Below are 22,592 nucleotides of genomic sequence, written 5' to 3' on the forward strand. Positions count from 1 at the left end.
CAACTACTGAAGGCCGAGCGCCCTAGAGCCTGTGCTCTGCAACAAGAGAAACCCCCGCAAGGAGAAGCCTGCCCACCGCAACGAGAGGACTTCCCGCTCTCTGCACCTAGAGAAGGCCTGAGTGCAGGGGCGAAAACTCAACACAGCCAAAAATAAATAAATATTCGGGAGGAAAAAAAAAGAAAGAATACGTTCCTCAGGGAATTGTGAGAATTAAATGAGATAATACATGTGAAAATGCCCAGCACATAGTAGGAACTCAGAAAATATTTCCTCAGCTAACACTCATCACGGACTTATTGTGTATTAGACACTGTTTGAAGAACTTTCAGCACATTATCTCATTTTCTTTACCACAACCCTTCAAGGCAGGTATTATATCTCCATCTTACAGATGAGGAAACTGAGGTTCAGGGAGGGTAAGTGCCTTGTATAAACAATAGAGGCAGGATTAGACTGGATTAGAGAGTCTCCTCCAGAGCCTACCTCTTGAGTTTTGATCTCATGAATCCTAAACTCATGCCAACCCATCCCATCTAAACTGCTCAGAGAAGATTTCATGTAGGAGGTGTTGTTTAAATGGAGACTTGAAGGACGAGTGAGGTTTCTCCCAAGCAGGCAACAAGGAGGAAAAGAGACATTTGGAGTTAAGAGCAAGTCACTGGGTGGGACTGAAGTTGGGGTGGGAGGAGGCTGTGGAGCGAGCTGAGCCAGGAGAAGCCCACAGAGATAGTACATGAAGGGTCTTAAATAACCAACAAAGAGCTTTTACTTTTCTATAGCCTGTGGACAGCTGATGGAGTTTTAAAATGAGGAATGACAAGCCAGGATTTGCATGTTAGGAAAATTCCTCTGGCAACTGGTGCAGAAGCGGGGAACATCGAACAGGGAGATCAGTGGGGATGTATTTGCAGTGATTCAGGCATAAAAAATGAGACTTGGACCAGGGCCATCATGCGGATGGGGAGGAGGGATGGACTGGAGAGATCAAACTGATGAGCACACAGGTGCCATGGGAACAAAGAGTTTGGGTTACGTTCACCACTTAACCCTCTGTGGTTACAACAGTGCCTAGATGTGTGCGTGTGCTCTGTCGTGTCCAACTCTGTGTGGCCCCCATGATTGTAGCCCGCCAGGCTCCTCTGTCCATGGAATTTTCCAGGCAAGAATACTAGAGGGGGTTGCCATTTCCTACTCCAGGGTATCTTCCCAACTCAGGGATTAAACCCGAGTCTCTTGTCTCCTGCATTGGCAGACAGATTCTTTACCATTAGTACCACCTGGTAGGCACTCAATAAATATTTATTGAATGGAGGAACAGTACTTGATGTCTATCTGTGAGAATGAAAGAGAGAGAAGAGTCGATGATTTTCCTCCCTTAGGCTTACTTCTCTTCCCTACTCCTGGGGTCTACATGTGAGGTAACCAGCAAGGAAACTATACTAACTCAAGTTCTCTGAGTAGCTGTCATGATGGACTTCCTCAGAAAGGAATCGGGTGAGAGGGGACTCTCAGAGTCGACAGACTCTTGGAAATCTACCTGCCCAACCCTTGCATTTTATAGATAAAGGGACCAGAGTCCAAGAAGAGGTTATAGGTGAAAGTAACTAGGTTTTTCCCACTCAGTCCTTGGTGACTAATGTGCAGCACAAAAGGTCAGGGAGTGGAAGTGCCTTGGTCAAGAGGTTGCAGTTAGAGAAAAGAATTAGCCAACATGAATTGAGTGTCTACTGTGTGCCATACATTTTTCTAGATAGTCAGACAACATACAACAACCGTGTTCTTCTGTTGAGTCTTTTGAGCAATGCTAAAGTATAAGTATCTGTATTATACATGATGGAGTAAACTGACTCACAGTCCCTTACCAGAAGTCATTCATCAATTGAAGTAATACGACCAGGTTTGGAACCCCAAGTCATACCTCCAAAGCCTATGGAGTCCAGAGATTTTGGTTCAGATCACAGCTCTGCCACTTCCTAGTTGTGAATGTGAACAATATATTTAATTTCTTTGAGCCTTGGCTTTACTGTTGTGTGTGTGTTTGTGTGTATTTTGTTTTGGGCTGCACTGAGCAGCTTGTGTAATCTTAGTTCCCCTACTGGGGACTGAACCCATGAAGTGAAAGTGCAGCGTCCTAACCACTGGACCACCAGGGAATTCCCAAGTCTTGGCTTTATTATTTGTACAATGGAAATATGAACTTGCCTTACTTACTACTCAAGAGTTTTGCGAGGATAAGATGAGGTGCAGTTTGGGTTAATAGCATGTAAATGCTGAAAATAATTTAAAAGCCATGTCTGGCAGTGCCGTAATCAGTCCTGCAACCTAAGTCTTTTCATTTATTATGTTCTTACAAATCCAATTCAGTTTGGTCAGGGTCATGCAGTTCTACAAGGGGGACAGGAAGGATAGCATAGGAAACAGCAAGTGTTTGGGAGTCAGGCATACCTGGGTTTGAGTGAGAGGCAGAGAGGACTCAAGAATTTCTAGGAAAGAGGAAAGGCAATCTGGTTAAGAGGGAACCATGGAGCTTCTCTTGAGGTGTATTTCATAGCAAGCACACTGCTTTTACTTAGAGAGTGTGTTTTTTGGAGAGGCCCGAGAGTTGCTGATGGAGATCATGGGTAGTTAAAGCCTCCAACCGGCTCTCTAGTACTGACGTCTATTTGAATTCCCACTCTGCCACTCACTCTTCCACCTTAGACTGCACCTGAACTGAGTTGCCATGGGATAATCATTGCCACGGAATAAGTTTCCTTCCTCCTTAAATTAGTTGTGAGGAATCAGGGACGTAATATACTTGTGAAGCGCAGACCTAGGTACATAGTCACCACCAGGTCGGAGGAGTGGCGCTAGTCTATCTCGGTACAGCACTTTGTTTTCATGTTTATTATTGTATTTGAGTCTCAGGTGCACCCTGTGCGAGCGGGAAACAGACTTGGAGCCTCCCCGAGAGGCTGATCGATTTGCTCACGGACGGACAACCGTGCCGGGGTGGAACCGGCTCTTCAAGCCCGTGGCTCAGTATTCCCTCCTTTTTCCTTCTACAGGCTTCGACCCAGCCACCCCAGATCCTGAGTTCCTGTGGCTGTCTCGATACAGGTGCACTGAGCCGGAGCCCGAGGCGCCCACGCCGCAAGCCTGGAATTCGGCCCCAGGCACCTGGCCGGGGCGTGCCAGAATTGGAGGAGGCAGGTATCGGTCTCGGAAGGCGCGAAAGGGATTGGAGGAGACCTGGCCTCAGGGACGGGCCCTGTTCTGTTTGGGGGCGGGGCTACGGAGCAGACCGGCCTTCAATTGGCGGGAGTGGCACGCGGGGGCGGGCCCCTCTGGGGGGCGGAGCTGGGGGCGGAGCGACTCGGGCAGCGAGATGAAGAGCTTGAGGAAGCTGGCAGGGAAATGTCCGCCGCCGCCGGCTCTCGGGAGCGCGACTCTGCAGGTCTGGCGGGAGGTGGGAACCTGGGCTAGGGCTTTGAGCCGGGGGCGGTGGCGGGCCTGGCCCTCGGGCGAGCGGGGTCTGAGGGGTTGTCCGGCGGACGCCTGGGGCGAAGACCAAGGTCCTGGCCCTACGGAGGCGGGACACTGGGGCTAAAGGGCTGTGGGGTTAGTTGTTCTCAGCCCGCCGTGATGAGGGCAGGCGCGGGCCAGTGGTGGTATTCAGGAATCCCGAGGCCGGGATTGTGGTTGTAGTAAAGCTCTGTCCCTGCTTCGCTGTGTGACCCGGGGCAGGTGGCTGCCCCTCTCTGAGCTTCAGTTTCTCCATCCTGACGTTCGAGTCTGACTTGTGTGGGGGTGCATTCCCCATCACAGAGCGTTCCTTTGGATCAGGACTGGTGTGTGTACTGGGGCTGCCTGGCTCTCCTGTCGGTCCTCAGCCCCTCTGAGAGATTGGACTCTGCGCAGATCCGGAGTCCAGGAGAGCCCTGCCCACCCTGGGCCTGGAGGCCACGGTGAGGTTACAGGTAAAAGAGACTAGGTTTTTGTTTTTGTTTTTTTCCCACCCATCCCTTGCTGGATAAGGCTGTGCAGCACAAAAGGCTGATTGTTGAGCAGAAGGTTGTCTTTTGGAGAGTGAGAGGCCCCCGGCTGAAATTTGGGTCAGTCTGGTGCTGTGGGAGGAGGTAGTTTTTGTCTAGCTCCTGGATTTTCTGTCCAGGGCTCCCTGGTATTTTTTATTCCTGGGTGTGCCGGTGCAGCTCCTGTTACGTCCGAGCTTTGGCATGACCGTGAGTACCCACTTGTGTCCCATTTCTCAGCCACTTGCTAGAGAACTGTCAAATACCTGTGTAAGCGTGGGCCGCCACTCCACTTGCTCTTACCAGGCTTGGAAACTGTGAGGGGCGGGGGGAATGACACACTGCACAAGTTTGTAAAATGAGAGGAAACGAAGCGAGCAAAGGACTTCCTCCATGTGTGTGCTTTACCTTCTTTGTGGCCACCACAAGATGCGGTCACGGCACCCGATGGTGCTGATATTTTGCGTCTCATGGGCTTATCTCAGTTCGTGAAGTGCTCATCTTGAGACAGCTTTTGCATCAGTTTCCATGACATTCTGGGCTCTGGTACTGGGACAGGTGAGAATTTAAGATTAAGAACATATCCTTCCCTGGCCCCTTGGAAAGAGGCTGCCAGCATTCAGATGGAAGACAGGCCTGATGGCAGCAGAAAGAGGTGGGTTCTGTCTTTTCGGCCAGCACGCCGGATTCTGTTGAAGCGCTTCTTCTCCTGAGTGGAGGGAGGTCTTCTGTGAGGAGTCGGGATGGCTCTGAAGCAGTTATCTGCTGCTGGGTCGTGAATGCAAGGGGATCTCAGACTCTTGTGGTCTTTCAAAAATCCCAAACTAGCTGCATGCTGGTGAAGAGTTACTGTCAAGGTGTTGGTTTCATTTTTAATTTGAAACGATTTGTCCCTATCGTAATCCCTACAATAAATGGGATTACACTATCCAACGCTAAGTTGCTCATGTTAGAATTGGTAAGAAATGGCAGCAGACTTCTAGTTCTGTTTGGGTAGCTGTGTTTGCAGAGTTCTTTGGTCTCAGAGGAGAGTCATGTCATCTACAACAAGTAGGGGGATCTCTTGGGGCCTCCTCTGAATGAACCAGACAGTCCAGACCCGGCGGGAAACAGATAGGGAATTTGGTGCTTCCTACATGTGTATAATCAAAATACCCACTTCCTGATGGCTCGGGGAACCAACCTGAGCATTGCTTTAACATGCTGTGTGTGATATGCATCAGGAGAAACAGGGCTTCTCTAAGGAGCTGACAGTGACAGAGAGGGATCTGATGATTCACAGAGGTGAGTGAGTGTGGGGTCAGCTCAGCAGGAGCGGGACCTTGTGGGGCTAGTCAAGGTCTAGCTATCTGGGTGGCAAAGTGAATCTGGTTTTCACTCCCTGCCTTTGTTTTGGTAGAGAAAGGAAACATCTCACTTGGATGCATCTCTCCAAAAATGTCCATTTTTTCCCCCTTGATTTCTCTTTCCTGCATTCAGGAGTGTCAGACCAAACTTGGTAGAGGTTGTAGAAAGGTGAAATGCAGCTAGTTTTCATCCGGGGTCAGTGTTCTCAGGTTCAAACCAGGATCTCTGAGCTAAGTTGTGATGTGGAAGTGAGATATAAGCCTTCTGGTTGAGTGACAGCCTGTTCATCTGATTCTCTTGGCCTCTTCAGGTGCCAAGACCTCGCATGGGTCCCAGACAAGTAGATGTTGTGAGTAGGGGATCTTTCTGCTTCTTCACTTAGTTAACTGCCCTGTGGTGTAGCTTTTTCTTTTCTTAAAAATAAATAAAGAGAAATACCTTCCTGTTTCTGTCTGGCCAACTGAAGGTGCTCTTATCCAGAAAACCCCTTGGGGAATCTGCATCTGCCTCAGTGCTCACCCTGTCATTGTGTGAAATATTCACCTGCCTCATCCCACACGCACTTAAAGACCTGGAGCTGTGTTCTGGAGGACTCTGAGCTATGGGCTAGAGAGGAAGCAGCCACTCAGAAGTCCCACTGGGGTTGTTCTGGGCTAATTTAACAAAATGGTAACAGCAGACTCATCTTGGTATTTTGAAGTGGTTTTCTGATTCCATGGTTGATTCAAAATGAGATGGCTTTGTAGTAACTCAAATTCAGAATGAGATGCGCTATGGGTGTTTTTTCCCTGGGACCTAGGAAATAAAGCACTGAAGTCTGTGTGGCCTGAGAAAGGAAATGAATGCTATTTATAACTCGGGGTAGCATAAAGGGTAACCTAGATTACTAGGGTAGAAGCCAGTGAGAATGTTGGAAAAACAGCCCCTGGGATCAGTCAGTCTCCTTGCTCCTCCTCCTCTTAATAAATAAAATCTGTGTGACTGACATACCCTTTTAGCACAGAGAAAATGAATTTTCCTAGATGTTTATCTTACACGTAGAACTCTTGCCCATCATCTCCACCTTTGTGGGAAGCTCTGCTGGCTCCTAAGCAAATTAATTGGGCTCACTTTGTCTCTTTAAACAAAAGAGAACTGTGTTCCTTTTTCTTCCTTCTTGTGTTGTTCCCTTCTCCCTTCCCCTTGTGTTTGTTTCTTGAACAGGAGAACCCCCTGAAGACTTTTCTTTCCTTCAGAAAACAGGTTGTTGTGGAATTTTACAGTGAGAGCATGGAGCAAGTGAGATGACCCACAAACATTCCCTTAGAAGGGGCGCTTTGCACAGGACAGAAGGTTCAGGAAGAGGGAGGCATCAATATTTCCTAGAGGAAAGACAGTCTGGAGACATAAGACACTCACTAGTGCTTGTTTTGTTTGCTACTTAATATCTACTGTAACAAACTTGTAGGTTTTATCAGTGGTACATATGTGAACTAAAGCTCCAAGTATGAAGGCTGAGGATTTGAGCCAAGTGTATGTCTACGTGGCCTACTTTAATTTTTATTTTCACTACTGTACATCAGTATCACACTGGACATACTTCTTGACTTTCCTATCTTCTGTCTGTAAGATAGGAGTGAAAGTTTGCCTCCTAGAAGGTCTCATAGGACCAAAGAAATTCTAATTTAGGGGGGACCTTCCTCTGGGAAACCCGTTTAAGATTTGCAGATGCCCACCTCCAAGAAACTGGCTGCCCTCCTCAGGGCCTTTCCTAGGCTGATTTGTTCCAAGTTACAACATTCATTCTCTTCTTTACTCCTTTCCTTCTTCCAGTTTCTTTTCTGTCAATACAATCACTAAAAACCTCAGTCATCCTTGACTCTGCCCTCCCCATGTCTAATAACCAAATTTGGTCCATTTTTTTTTTACCTGCAATTTAAAAATCTTTTGAAAATTAAAGAGATTAAATCCCAGTAGTTGATGTTGGTATCCTCTTACTTGAACTAGTGCAGTGCTGTCTTTACAAGTCTTCCCCTAGGTCTCCTTCTCCCTTGGGGCTTGCCTTAGAAGGTAACTTTTATCACGCCCTGCTATTTTGTTTGTGAACTTGAATGCTGCACCACTCCCTGTAGCCTGCAGAATAAAGTTCAGATTCTTTAGTGGGACATCTAAGTCCTGCAGGCCTGGCCTCCCTCTGTGGAGCCTTATCTTCCCCAGCTTACCTTCATTTCCTCTTACTTCAGACCTGATTGCTTATTATTTCTGTGCTTTTTCATCTTTGTGGGCTGTTCATTCATCTGCATTTGTACAAGCTCGAACGTGCTGCTCTTACCATTTTGCATCCTGTCTCCTCCCCGAATGCCAGCCCAGTGCCTTGTATATCAGTAGGTGCTCAAAAAATGTCTTGTCTTCGAACCTTCGAGATCTGAACAGTTCCTAGCTCGAGTGCTTTGTCGCCTGAAGGATGCCTGTCCCCTTCCTCTTTAAGCGGGTTCAGCGCTTCTTTCCACCCCTCAACCCCTTCCTGGTTGCTTTTGCCCACTTCTCTTTCAGTTTTATCACCAGACCACAGACAGTTCACAGAAGGCCAGTGAAGAGAGAGCCTGGAGGAAAAAGTCAAGTCATCTCTCCAGCAGCCTGTGACCATTATAACTTGTGGCCAAAAAGTAGTTGCATGGTCGTAGTCTTTCCCCGGAAGCTAAGCTAGTGATACTTAGTCCTTGCTAACCTGAATTGGGGGCTTCCCTGATGGCACAGTGGTAAAGAGTCCACCTGCTAATGTAGGAGATGCAGGTTCTATGCCTGGATTGGGAAGATCCCCTGGAGCAGGAAATGGCAACTCACTCCAGTATTCTTGCCTCGGAAATCTCATGGACAGAGGAGCCTGGTGGGCTACAGTCCATGGGGTCTCAGAGTCGGACACGACTGAGTGATTAAACAACAACAAGAGCCCAAGTTGGATTTGCACAGGGGGAAAATTGGATTTTGAGACCAGGGCTTACTGGTTTGCAGGGCCTGGGATGTGTTTTTACAGATGCTTCTCCTCACGTGAATTGTTAAAATCTATGGTGTTTTTTCCTAGAGACATGAGATAGTGGGAATTTTTTTTTTTTTTAAAGGAAGGAAGGTGGAAAGAAAGGAAGGAAAGGACTAAGAAGCATGGTTATTTGATTTTCAAAAAAGTAACAGCTGTTTGGGATGGTTGCCAGGTTGGAATAGGAATCATTGATTCTTTCCTTCTTTTTAGTGCTGGGTGCCCTGGGCTATGGGCTTCTCTCGAGAGTTCTCTGCCCTGTGTGTGTGCTATGTATTTAGTTCCCTTTGGTCATAAGAGTCAAATCCAAACTCCACATGGCATTCAAAGTCTTACAGTTTGGCATTAATGCATATAATAAAAATCTAAACAATAAAATTGTATTTATAAATAAAAATCGATTACTATTATGACTATTATTATCACTGGCAGTTAACATTTAGTAAGCACTTAATAATTGGAGAGGGAAATGGCAACCCACTCCAGTATTCTTGCCTGGAGAACCCCAGGAACGGAGGAGCCTGGTGGGCTGTCGTTTGTGGGGTTGCACAGAGTCGGACGTGACTGACGCGACTTAGCAGCAGCAGCAAGCACTCACTGTGGGTCTATGGACCTCATCGTGTGCACAGAAAAGTTCTCTAAGAGGATGTCCGTTTTTCACACGGAGAGACTAAGGCTCAGAGAAGGTAAGTGACTGTGGGAATAGAATTCAGGTCATCTGTTTGAATCTAATGCTTGAGCCCTAACCCTAACACTCTTCTTTTGTATCCCCTGATGCTTCTCAAACAAAACTTTGCATGTCTACTTGTTTATACTATTTGTTATGACTTATTTCTGAGCATATCATGATGCCATGTCTCTGCGCTGGAATTATTTCCTCTGCCAGAAATGCTTTCTGCATGTCACCTTTTTCTGCTAGTATAGTTTTTGATTAATAGCACAGACTCTTGACCCATATGCCCTGGGTTTGAATCCTGTCTGTTCTGTTTATTAGCTGTGTGTTCTTGGGCAGGTTACTTACCCTCTCTGTTTATCTCAGTCTGTACAGTGGAGATAATAATGCCATTTACCTCATGGAGGAGTTATGAAGATTAAGTATACACACGGAGGTCAAAACGATGCCTGACATGCAGTAAGCCTTAAGTATCATTGTCATCGTTAACACAGTCTGACTTCGGATCTGGGTAACTGGGTCGGGGTCAGTCTGATTCCTTGTAAAGTGAATGAATCCCTTGCTAGTATGTGTTGCCTTGTCTAAGACTCAGAGAGGCCATGGGGCGGCCCCCTGGTGGTGTGTACCCAGCATCAAGGAGCATTAATCCTGCCTGTTGGAACTGCCGAGTAATTCGCTCACATGGTTTTGCAGGTTCTTCTGGTGTGCTGGAAATGGAATGCCAGGGCCAGTGACAAGGAAATAGGGAAACCGCCTCTTAGCCTTATCTAGTAGATGCTCAGAAAGGGGCAGGACATGATCTTTACCCAGTAGTGACAGCCACACACTCACACAGCCTGTACAGACCAGGGTGGTACTTTTGCTTTGTTATCCAAACCGACTTAATCCTTCTCTCCGGATAGTACTTACTCCTAAGAGTTCATAGTTTCACTGAAGATGTTGTGCTCATGTTGGCAAAAGGGAGGCTGTGGAGTTCTGACTGTTGATGTCACCTGTGCCGTTTACTGGTCTAGCTCTGTGTTGCTGGGCATGTCTGCTCCCTATTCTGGACCTCAGTATCCTTATTTGTAAAACGAGGCCAATAATCAGAAATAACACATGAAGCATGTGGCGCAAGCCTAGCTGTTCATTAGAAGGGACTTGGTAAATGACCGTCATCAAGGCTGAGGGGGATGAGGAGTGGCAAGGCAGAGGGAAGCGAACTAACCATTCCTGCGTATGTGCTATGTACCTGGCATGGTGCGAGGTTCTTGATCTGTTTAGAATTTCATTTGTTTATTCTTTTGGCCTCTCTCTAAGTGTAGTGGTGTTATCGTCATTTTACAAATGAGGAAACAAATGAAGTAATTTGCTTAAGGTTTCCTGTGAGGTTATGGATGGAGCCGGTAAAATGGCCAGGTCATTTTATTCCAAAGCCCCATGGCTTTTCCGAAAACACTTGAATGACCCTTAAAATGCTAGACAAGTCATACAGACTGGAAGGCCTTCAGAATTCAGAGAAATGACTGCCGAGGGCTAGTGTGGTTGTGGAGGGCTTGGTGGTGGGGGAGTTGAGGCTGGACTTTGAGGAGAGGGGTCCAGAAGTCAGAGTGAGGGCTACGTGCACGGGGGACCTGTCTGTTTATTAAATAGGCTGTCTTCAGGTGGCAGATGGTGAGAGGGCGCAGGACCAATTTGCAAAGGGCCTCTCCTGTGCCAGTCCAACCAGTTTTGGACCTTCACCTGCAGGCAGTGGTGTAATACTGGAGTTTTAGAGCAGGGAGAGATGAAATCAGAGTTTAACCTGGCCAAGTCCAGAGACAAAATTGGCAGATCGGGTCAGGAGAAGCCGGAAGATCTCTTGTTGGGAGGTTCTTGTTGTAACAGGCGAGGAGAGGATGGCCTGGAGGAAGGCAGCGGTGAGAATGAAGAGACGGATGGCTGACTGGCCCTGGCAGCCCAAGGAGAGGGGTGAGCAAAGGGCGGATTGGCAAACCAGGCTGACAGGGAGATGACAGGGCTGTGATGGAAGGGAGAGCCCAGGGGAAGCCCAGAAGTCAAAGCACAGCTTAACCTGGGACCGACCCATGTACAGAGCGTCCTGGAGACGTGAGCAGCAGAGGGCCTGATCCCAGGCACAGCTGGGTAGCTCTGTTTAGAACTGACTGGGATGGCTGATGATTCTTGGAGAAGAGAAGAACAAGATCTAGAACTGCAATGGCCAATGTGGTAGTCCCTATCACATGTGGCTATTTCAATTTACTCTTAATTTTAAACAATTCAGTTTCTCTTTCACTCTTTCCATGTTTTAACTGTTCAAATGTAGCTAGTAGCTCCTCTTTTGGCCAGTACAGTTGTAGAGCATTTCCATCATCTGTTGGATTGCACTGGTAGATCTTGGGAAAAACCTTTGAAAAACTGGGGGACATGCAGGGGGAAACCAGGGCAAGAGGAGCAATTGAAATAAGAAATAACGTAGCTGCCTTTTGGGCAATTCTCAAAAGAAATAGAGTACTTGAATTTTGATTTGAATTTGCTGGTTTGACTTTTAGAGCCCCTTCTGGTCATGCAGTGAGGGGTAGCCTCGATTAACCATAGGAAAAGAAGACAGCAGTCATAGGCGGATACTGTTATCTTTGTTCAGTTCAGGAGGAAGTGGAAGCTTAGAGAAGTGAGATAATTTCTTCAGGGTCATAGAGCTAGTAAGTAGCAGGGCCAGAAATGGAACGAAGTCTGACTCCAAAGCCTCTCTCTCTCTCTCTCTCTATGTGTGTGTGTGTGTGTAGTGCTATGTACATATATGTACATGCTGTGTACAAAGGCCAAAGCCTTTGACTGTGTGGATCACAACAAACTGTGGAAAATTCTTAAAGAGATGGGATTACCAGACCACCTTACCTGCCTCCTGAGAAATGTGTATGCAGGTCAAGAAGCAACAGTTCGAACCGGACATGGAACAACTAACTGGCTCCATATCAGGAAAGGAGTACATCAAGGTTGTATATTGTTAACCCTGATTATTTAACTTATATGCAGAATACATCGTGTGAAATGCCAGGCTGGATGAAGCACAAGCTAGAGTCAAAATTTCCGGGAGAAATATCAATAACCTCAGATATACAGATGACACCACCCTTATGGCAGAAAGCAAAGAGGAACTGAAGAGCCTCTTGATGAAAGTGAAAGAGGAGAGTGAAAAAGCTGGCTTAAAACTCAACATTCAAAAAACTAAGATCATGGTATCTGGTCCCATCCTAGATGGAGAAACAAGGGAAACAGTGAGAGACGTTATTTTTTTTGGCTCCAAAATCACTGCAGATTGTGACTGCAGCCATGAAATTAAAAGATGCTTGCTCCTTGGAAGAAAAGCCTAGACAACATATTAAAAAGCAGAGACATTACTTTGCCGACAAAGCTCTGTCTAGTCAAACCTATGGTTTTTCCAGCAGTCATGTATGAATGTGAGAGCTGAACCATAAAGAAAGCTGAGCACCAAAGAATTGATGCTTTTGAACTGTGGTGTTGGAGAAGACTCTTGAGAGTCTGTTGGACTGCAAGGAGATCCAACCAGTCTATCCTAAGGGAAATCCGTCCTGAATATTCACTGGAAGGACTGATGCTGAAGCTGAAGCTCCAATACAAAAATCAATCACTGGCTACATGATGCAAAGAACTGACTCATTGGAAAAGACCCTGATGCTGGGAAAGATTGAAGGCAGGAGGAGAAGGGAATGACAGAGCATGAGATGGTTGGGTGGCATCACCGACTCAGATGTGAGTTTGAGCAAGCTCCAGGGGTTGGTGACATACAGGAAAGCCTGGCGCACTGCAGTCCATGGGGTCGCAAAGAGTCGGACGTGACTGAGCGACTGAACTGAACTGAACTGATGTACATATATACTTCCCAGGTGACACTAGTGGTAAAGAACCTGTCAGCTAATGCAGCTGATGTAAGAGATGCTGGTTTGATCCCTAGGTTGGGACGGTCCCCTGGAGAAGGAAATGGCAACCCACTCCAGTATTCATGCCTGCAAAATCCCATGGACAGAGGAGCCTGGCAGGCTGCATACAGTCCATGGGGTCATAGAGAGTTGGACATGGCTGAGCAACTGAACTGAACATATTTGTGTGTATGTACTCAGTCGTGTCCGATTCTGTGCAACTCTCTGGACTGTATCCTGCCAGGTTCCTCTATCCATGGGACCTTCCAAGCAAGAATACTGGAGTGGGTAGCCATTTCATACTCTAGGATGTATATATATAGTACTTATGTATTTATAGTACCCTATATATATATATATATATGAAGTGAAGTGAAAGTAAGTACCTCAGTTGTGTCTGACTCTTTGCGGCACCATGGTGTAGAGTCCATGGAATTCTCCAGGCCAGAATACTGGAGTGGGTAGCCTTTCCCTTCTCCAGGAATCTTCCCAACCCACGGATTGAACCCAAGTCTCCCGCATTGCAGATGGATTCTTTACCAGTTGAGCCACAAGGGAAGCCCGTGTGTATGTATATATATATATATATATGTGTATATATATATATATATATATATATATATACAGCAAAAAATACGTCTTATTTTATCTAACTTTGAAAGTACCTATAAGCCAAAAAAACCCAAAATTACCACTGAGAAATAACTGCTATTGACCTTTAGTGTATGCTTTTCAGACTTTCCCATGGGTATATGTGTGTGTCTCAATATATACATATATATGTATGTTTATAAACATGTGGTATATATGTAGATAGACATATTCCAGTCTTTTCTGATGCATGTAGGCCATGCTCTTAACTACCACCCTTAATCCTTTATCAGCATTTCTGAAGTCCTAAAAGCTCTGAAGATGGGGGAAAAAATTTTTTTTTTCCCTAAGTTTGGCTCAAGCTCAATTTGGCAGTTAAGACTTGTGTGAACTACCAGGAAACTATTTATAGGCTTTATTTATCCCACTAAGCATTACTACTCATAAGTAGCACTAAGGATATATTGAAGTGATTGATTTCTGGATGTTCCCTTGACTCTGCTGGGTGCTGTAGAACATATAACACAGATTATGTGTTACCTTTCTAAAATGCCCCAAATTTTGAATTCCAAGATATACTTAGCCCCAAGGGTTTCAGACAAGGGACTGTGGATCTGTATTAGGTTATACTACTGCTTTAAGAATTTTCCATAGTTTGTTGTGACCCACACAGTCAAAGGCTTTGGCATAGTCAATAAAGCAGAAGTAGATGTTTTTCTGGAACTCTCTTGCTTTTTCGATGATCCAGTGGCAATTTGATCTCTGGTTCCTCTGCCTTTTCTAAATCCAGCTTGAACATCTGGAAGTTCACGGGTCATGTATTGCTGAAGCCTGGCTTGGAGAATTTTGAGCATTACTTTGCTAGCCTGTGAGTGCAATTGTGCAGTAGTTTGAACGTTCTTTGGCATTGCCTTTCTTTGGAATTGGAATGAAAACACCTTTTCCAGTCCTGTGGGCACTGCTAGTTTTCCAAATTTGCTGGCATATTGAGTGCAGCACTTTCACAGCATCATCTTTTAGGATTTGAAATAGCTCAACTGGAATTCCATCACCTCCACTAGCTTGTTCTTAGTGATGCTTCCTAAGGCCCACTTGACTTCGCAGTCCAGGGTGTCTGGCTCTAGTTGAGTGATGAAACTAAAGAGTCTCTTGATGAAAGTGAAAGAGGAGAGTGAAAAAGTTGGCTTAAAGCTCAACATTCAGAAAACTAAGATCATGGCATCCAGTCCAGTCACTTCATGGCAAATAGATGGGGAAACAATGGAAACGGTGAAAGACTTCATTTTTGGGGGACTCCAAAATCACTGCAGATGGTGACTGCAGCCTTGAAATTAAAAGATGCTTGTTCCTTGGAAGAAACGCTATGTTCAGCCTCAGTTTAGTTCAGTTCAGTTCAGCCGCTCAGTCATGTCCGACTCTTTGTAACCCCATGAATCGCAGCATGCCCAGCCTCCCTGTCCATCACCAACTCCTGGAGTCTACCCAAACCCATGTCCATCGAGTTGGTGATGCCATCCAGTCATCTCATCCTCTGTTGTCCCCTTCTCCTCCTGCCGCCAATCCCTTCCAGCATCAGGGTCTTTTCCAATGAGTCAACTCTTCGCATGAGGTGGCCAAAGTATTGAAGTTTCAGCTTCAGCATCAGTCCTTCCAGTGAACACCCCGGATTGATCTCCTTTAGGATGGATTGGTTGGATCTCCTTGCAGTCCAAGGGTCTCTCAAGAGTCTTCTCCAACACCACACTTCAAAAGCATCAATTTTTCAGCGCTCAGCTTTCTTCGTCCAACTCTCACATCCATACATGACCACTGGAAAAACCATAGCCTTGACTAGATGGACCTTTGTTGGCAAAGTAATGTCTCTGCTTCTTAATATGCTATCTAGGTTGGTCATAACTTTCCTTCCAAGGAGTAAGTGTCTTTTAATTTCATGACTGCAATCACCATCTGCAGTGATTTTGGAGCCCCAAAAAATAAAGTCTGACACTGTTTCCACTGTCTCCCCATCTATTTCCCATGAGGTGATGGGACCAGATGCCATAATCTTAGTTTTCTGAATGTTAAGCTTTAAGCCAACTTTTTCACTCTCCTCTTTCACTTTCATCAAGAGACTTTTTAGTTCCTCTTCACTTTCTGCCATAAGGGTGGTGTCATCCACATATCTGAGGTTATTGATATTTCTCCCGGCAATCTTGACTCCAGCTTGTGCTTCTTCCAGCCCAGCGTTTCTCATAATGTACTCTGCATATAAGTTAAATAAGCAGGGTGACAATATACAGCCTTGATGTACTCCTTTTCCTATTTGGAACCAGTCTGTTGTTCCATGTCCAGTTCTAACTGTTGCTTCCTGACCTGCATACAGGTTTCTGAAGAGGGAGGTCAGGTGGTCTGGTATTCCCACCTCTTTCAGAATTTTCCACAGTTTATTGTGATCCACACAGTCAAAGGCTCTGGCATAGTCAATAAAGCAGAAATAGATATTTTTCTGGAACTCTTGCTTTTTTGATGACCCAGCGGATGTTGGCAATTTGATCTCTGGTTCCTCTGCCTTTTCTAAAACCTTAAACATCTGGAAGTTCACAGTTCAGTATTGCTTCAGTATTGCTGAAGCCTGGCTTGGAGAATTTTGAGCATTAGTTTACTAGCGTGTGAGATGAGTGCAATTGTGCGGTAGTTTGAGCATTCTTTGGGATTGCCTTTCTTCGGGATTGGAATGAAAACTGACCTTTTCCAGTCCTGTGGCCACTGCTGAGTTTTCCAAATTTGCTGGCATATTGAGTGCAGCACTTTCATAGCATCATCTTTTAGGATTTGAAATAGCTCAACTGGAATTCCATCACCTCCACTAGCTTTGTTCGTAGTGATGCTTTCTAAGGCCCACCTGACTTCACATTCTAGGATGTCTGGCTCTAGGTGAGTGATCACACCATCATGATTATCTGGGTCGTGAAGGTCTTTTTTGTACAGTTCTTCTGTGTATTCTTGCCACCTCTTCTTAATATCTTCTGCTTATGTTAGGTCCATACCATTTCTGTCCTTTATTGAACCCATCTTTGCATGAAATGTTCCCTTGGTATCTCTAATTTTCTTGAAGAGATCTCTAGTCTTTCACATTCTGTTGTTTTCCTCTATTTCTTTGCATTGATTGCTGAGGAAGACTTTCTTATCTCTCCTTGCTATTCTTTGGAACTCTGCATCCAAATGGGAATATCTTTCCTTTTCTCCTTTGCTTTTTGCTTCTCTTCTTTTCACAGCTATTTGTAAGGCCTCCTCAGACAACCATTTTGCCTTTTTGCATTTCTTTTCCATGGGGATGGTCTTGATCCCTGTCTCCTGTACAATGTCACCAACCTCCATGCATAGTTCATCAGGCACTCTGTCAGATCTAGTCCCTTAAATCTATTTCTCACTTCCGCTGTATAGTCATAAGGGATTTGATTTAGGTCATACCTGAATGGTCTAGTGGTTTTTCCCTACTTTCTTCAATTTAAGTCTGAATTTGGCAATAAGGAGTTCATGATCTGAGCCATAGTCAGCTCCCGGTCTTGTTTTTGCTGACTGTATAGAGCTTCTCCATCTTTGGCTTCAAAGAATATAATCAATCTGATTTCGGTTTTGACCATCTGGTGATGTCCATGTGTAGAGTCTTCTCTTGTGTTGTTGGAAGAGGGTGTTCGCTATGACCAATGCGTTCTCTTGGCAAAACTCTATTAGCCTTTGCCCTGCTTCATTCTGTACTCCAAGGCCAAATTTGCCTGTTACTCCAGGTGTTTCTTAACTTCCTACTTTTGCATTCCAGTCCCCTATAATGAAAAGGACATCTTTTTTGGGTGTTAGTTCTAAAAGGTCTTGTAGGTCTTCATAGAATGGTTCAACTAGCCTAGACAGTGTATTAAAAAGCAGAGACATTACTTTGCCAACAAAGGTCTGTCTAGTCAAAGCTATGGTTTTTCTTTTTTTTTTTTTTTTTAAAATATATATTTATTTATTTATTTGACTGCATGAGGTCCCAGTTACAGCACATGGGATCTTGTTCCCCGACCAGGGTTTGAACCCGGGCCCCCTGCATTGGAAGCACAGAGTCTTAGCCACTGAACCACCAGGGAAGTCCCCAAAGCTATGGTTTTTCCAGTAGTCATATATGAATGTGAGAGTTGGACTATAAAGAAAGCTGAGCACCAAAGAATTGATGCTTTTGAACTGTGGTATTGGAGAAGACGCTTGAGAGTCCCTTGGACTGCAAGGAGATCCAACCAGTCTATCCTAAAGGAAAAGAGTCCTGAATATTCATTGGAAGGACTGATGCTGAAGCTGAAATTCCAATACTTTGACCACCTGATGTGAAGAACTGACTCAATAGAAAAGACCCTGGTGCTGGGAAAGATCGAAGGTGGGAGGAGAAGGGGACGACAGAGGATGAGATGGTTGGATGGCATCACTGACTCAGTGGACATGAGTTTGAGTAGGCTCTGGTTGTTGGTGATGGACAGGGAAGCGTGGTGTGCTACAGTCCATGGGGTCGCAAAAAGAGTCAAACACGACTGAGCGACTGAACTGAACTGATAGTCCTGCTTGGGCCAAAAAAGGTGCCAGTGCCTCCAGGAGCAGTGGTACCTATTTAGACAGGCGTGTGAGAGGGGTGTGGTGTCTGTCATATGAGCAGTGGCCAGAATTCACATGAAAAATGGTACTTCTGCACATCTAGGTCAGGCTGCAGTTATCACTCTTGATTTAACTGCTAGGAGGTTCTTGCTCAGAAATGGTTTCAATTGTAGGTGTGAAAGGTGATCATCAGAAAACAACCAGAAAAAAAAAAAAACAAAAACACCCAGAAATGACTTTGATCTTAATCCTTGCCCTGAGGCTGTTTGTTCAGTATGTGTTTACTGACTGCCTGGTACATTTCATATGTTGTGGCAGGCCAGGATAGGGGTGTCCCAGGTGGCTCAGTGGGTAAAGAATCCACCTGCAATGCAGGAGATGCAGCAGAAGAGGGGTCAATCCCCAGGTCCAGAAGATCCCCTGGAGAAGGAAATGGCAACCCACTCCAGTATTCTTGCCTGGGAAATCTCATGGACAGAGGAGCCTGGCAGGCTGCATTCCATGGGGTCTCAAAGACACCACTGAAGTGACTTAGCATGCATAGCATGCATGCATGGTAGGCTTGGGGCCACACAGGAAAAACATTAGTCCTTGCTCCCAGAAGCTGAGGTCTAGCTAAAGAAAAAAGATGGATGAAAGGAGTTGAAGGTGGTTACAATTCCGTTTGTGATAAATAAATGCCTTAGAGGTGAGCACTAGGTGTGTAAGAAGGAGGAGAGGGCCCCAGAGGGCTTTTCAAAGGAGTTAACTCCTGAGCTGAGTTTGAAGTTTGCCACATGAAGGTGGGTTTGAGGGGTGGTTAAACTATACCGAGGATCAGGGGCGGGTTGAAGAGGCAACATTTAAAAAGATAAATGTCACCCACCACCCTCGGCAGTGAAAGTGCAGAGTCCTAACCACTGGGTTACCCTTAAAGAGGTAAATGGTTTTGGTGTGACTGGATTAGGGGTGGGAACGGAGTGTTTGTTTGTTTTAAAATCTCTGTTCATTCACAAATCTTTTTTTAAAAATTACTTATTTATTTATGGTTGTGCTGCGTCTTTGTTGCTGAGCACAGGCTTTCTCTAGTTGAGGCGAGTGGGGGTTACTCTTCCTTGCAGTGCGCGGGCTTCTCACTGCAGTGGCTTCTCGTGTTGCGAGCACAGGCTTTAGGCACACAGGCTTCAGTAGTTGTGGCACATGGGCCTTGTTGCCCTGCAGCATGTAGAATCTTCCCAGACCAGAGATCGAACCTGTGTCCCCTGCATTGGTGGATGGATTTTAACCAACCACTAGACCACCAGGGAAGTCCCAAAAGGAGTAGTCTGAGTCGGGGGTTGTGGAAGATGGGTCTGGAGAGGTAGTCTGGGGCTAATTATAAAGGTCTTTGTATGTAATACTTAGAGGTTTGGGTTTTGTTACAAAGGTGTTAGAAGTTATTAAGCCCTGCTTAATAAAGACCTGCTCAGATCTGCGTTTTCTTCCAGCAGCTGGCAGAGTCCACCGCAGGGGATGAGAATGGCTGCAGGAAATCCCTGAGTGTGCTTTCCAGGCATATTAAGGGCCTAAACTAAGGCATAGCAGTAGGGATGGGGAGATGGTCAGGTATAAAAATATTTAGGAAAGAGGACTTCTAGGACTTTGGGAACATGGGAAGACAGGAAAACAATCCAGCTGTCACCTGTTAGGATGAGTGACAAGGGATTGGAGGTCTGAGGTTGGAAAAAGAGCAGAGTGGGAGTAGGGAAGCAGGAGAAGAGGAAGGGCAGGAAGCTGCGGCCAGAGTGGGAACCCTGGGCTGTGCGATGGTGAACGTGGTAAAGAGCTGCTGACAGCCAACTTCCTTCCGTGCCAGATTCAGGAGAGAAGAGATTCCGAGAAGGCTGCCCTGTGGCTGGAAATTCCCCCAACGGCGCCTTAAAGTTTCCATACATGAAGTCATGAATGACGACGTTCCAGTTCTTGCTGGACTGAGCCCTGAGAGAGATGTGGGGTGGAGGGATCAACAAGATACAGGTCAGCAAGGTGGTTTCCCAGTTTGTACACTACCTGCTCTGGATGGAAGCGGAGTCCACAGGGACAAACCACTTGTTCCGCAAGAGAGAGCCTGGCGGAGTCCTCAGAAAGTACTGACATGCAGGAAGAGCCTAAGTGTGATTCCTAAGTTTGCCTTTGTCATGAAGTTTTTCTTTTTTTTCTATGAGTTTTTCTTTTTTTTAACTTTATAGATGAAGTAAGACCCAAAGAGAGGAAGTAACACAGGAAGATGATGGTAGAGCTAGACTTCAACTTAAGTTTCCTATTGCTTACATTTAATACACTGAGTATCCACTATGTACCTTTACTGCTCCAAGTCCCTGGAAAGGAGCATAAAGATGACAAAGTCCTTATCTCATACTGTTGGTCCCTTAATGGACCGGAACCTGGTGGTCCAGAGTCGACGATAAGAAAGTAAGAGAGAGAAAGAGGCTGATAGCGCTTGTTGGTCCTTCAATGGACCGGAACCTCGTGGTCCGGAGAGTAAGAGAGAGAAAGAGGCTGACATCCCCTGGTTTAGGCGGAAAGCCAATAGAGTCCTGTTCTTAGGGCCCGCGCTGCTGCACGTAGGCACCAGGTGCCCTCTCGAGTGGGGAAGGCGCAGTTCGCCTTCTCGAGAGGGTCTTAGAAGCCCGGGCAAGAAAGTGAGCTCAGCGGGCCTCCGTGCTCCAAGGAATTAGGCAGAAATAGAGAGAGAGAGAAAGACAGAAAGAAGGAATAGAAAGAAAGAAAGACACAGGGACCAAAGCTCTGATGGAGCAAAGGTGTTTTAATCAACATGGCGTGGGCATATATACTGTCTTACAAGGTGGTTATTCTCAGCAAAGATAAAGATTAAAATTGCAGACTTACAAAACATAAGATGATCCCTATCAAAGAGAGAGAGTTGCAAACAATCACCTTTTACCGTATGGCTCATAAAAAGGAAGAGGGTACTTATCATTGTAAGGAGAAATGCCTGGATTCCTCAGCCCTGGGAAAGGCGTGCCTCTCCTCTTAATTCCTGAATATTCAGGAATCAGTAAGGGCCAGAGGGTTCCTGACAGATCCAAAACAGCACACCGGAAGCCTCTTGTTAAATGCTTCCTGACATCATACAGCTTACATTTTAGTAGAAATAGCATCCAATAAAAAAAAATGAATACAGTTGTATAAGATTTGATATCAAATGGGATTAGTACTAAGGCACAGTCTTATCCTCCATAAGCTTACAGGCTAATGGGGAGACAACACACAGCCATCAAGGCTGTGATAGGAGAAGGACAGGGAGCTATGGGAACATCCATGTCAAAGCATCTGAACCAGTCTGGGAGGAGTCAGAGAAGGCTTCTTAGAAGAAATGGCCTCTAAGATGTGCCCTACACCAGGGGTTGGCTAACTATAGTCCCCTGGGCCAGAGTTGCATGCTGCCTGCTTTGGTACAGCCCATGAACTAAGAATAGTTTCTACATTTTTAAACATTTGAAAAGAACTAAAAGAGAATAATATTGTGTGACATGTGGAAATTATGCAGCATGTAAACATCAGTGACCGTAAAGTTTTCTTGGAATACAGCCATGCTTATAGTTGCTTTAACACTCTAAAGGCAGAGTTGAATAGTAGCAGAGACTATGAGGCCTGCAAAGCTAGGACGTTAACCCTCTGGCCGTTTACAGAAAAAGTTGTTTGCTAGCTCCTGGCCACAGGATGGGTAGGAGTTAGCCGTGTAAAGCAGAGTGAGGAAGAAGGAAGTCTGCTTCCGGTGGGATTGTTGTATAACTGCAGTAACTTTAGTATACTTGGACTACAGCATTCAAGGAGATGGGGGCTGTGGTGAGTGATGTGGCTGGAGAGTTGGATGGGAGCCAGACTGAGAAGACACTTGGCAGCTGTATTAAGGGGTTGGATTTATCCAATGGGGGAGCTTTTAAAAGGTGTTAGGCCATGTTATCAGATTTTCAAAAAATCCTCTGGCCACAGTGTGGAGATTGGATTACAGAGGGTGGGGTGAGAGAGGAGGCAGGGAGATTAGTTCCAAGGAATTGTTGGTAACCTAGACTAGTAGAGAGATATTGGAGAATATATTGACTTGAGATGCAATTTAGGAAGCAGAATTGAAAGCCCTTGGTGATTGATTAGAGGCATTGAAATGTAATTATTTTCATGTTGCGAATGACTGTGTTTTCTTTCTCAACTCCAAAGTTGTTTTTTTTTCTCCCATTGCTGTGAATGCATGGTTGACAAATCCATGTTTAGTAATAGTCTTCAGAGCAGAATTCCTCAGTGATGCTTCACACCCACAGTGCTCCATGTACCTTGTGTATCAAAGCAGCATCTCTCTATGACCTCTTCACGCAGTTCCCTGTTGACAAGGAATCTGGCCTTTAAGGAGCAAAGAAGCAATAAATTGGCAGATTAATTTTCCTTTTCTGGTT

General features: G+C 45.6%; 1 protein-coding gene and 1 non-coding gene across 2 annotated transcripts in view; one reads left to right on the forward strand and one right to left on the reverse strand.

The window, feature by feature from the left end:
* The window catches only part of INPP5B (inositol polyphosphate-5-phosphatase B), a 54,856-nt gene that overhangs the window by 7,453 nt on the left and 24,811 nt on the right, over positions 1-22,592 (forward strand). Inside the window, 2 exon segments of the mRNA XM_043461848.1 lie at positions 3,051-3,245; positions 3,248-3,439. Of these exon segments, the coding sequence (XP_043317783.1) occupies positions 3,051-3,245; positions 3,248-3,439 (387 nt within the window).
* TRNAG-UCC lies at positions 17,594-17,666 on the reverse strand. The gene has a single exon. It is a non-coding gene; the product is annotated as a tRNA-Gly (tRNA).

Source organism: Cervus canadensis, chromosome 2 (genome assembly GCF_019320065.1).
Source record: "Cervus canadensis isolate Bull #8, Minnesota chromosome 2, ASM1932006v1, whole genome shotgun sequence".
Classification (NCBI taxonomy): Eukaryota; Metazoa; Chordata; class Mammalia; order Artiodactyla; family Cervidae; genus Cervus; species Cervus canadensis.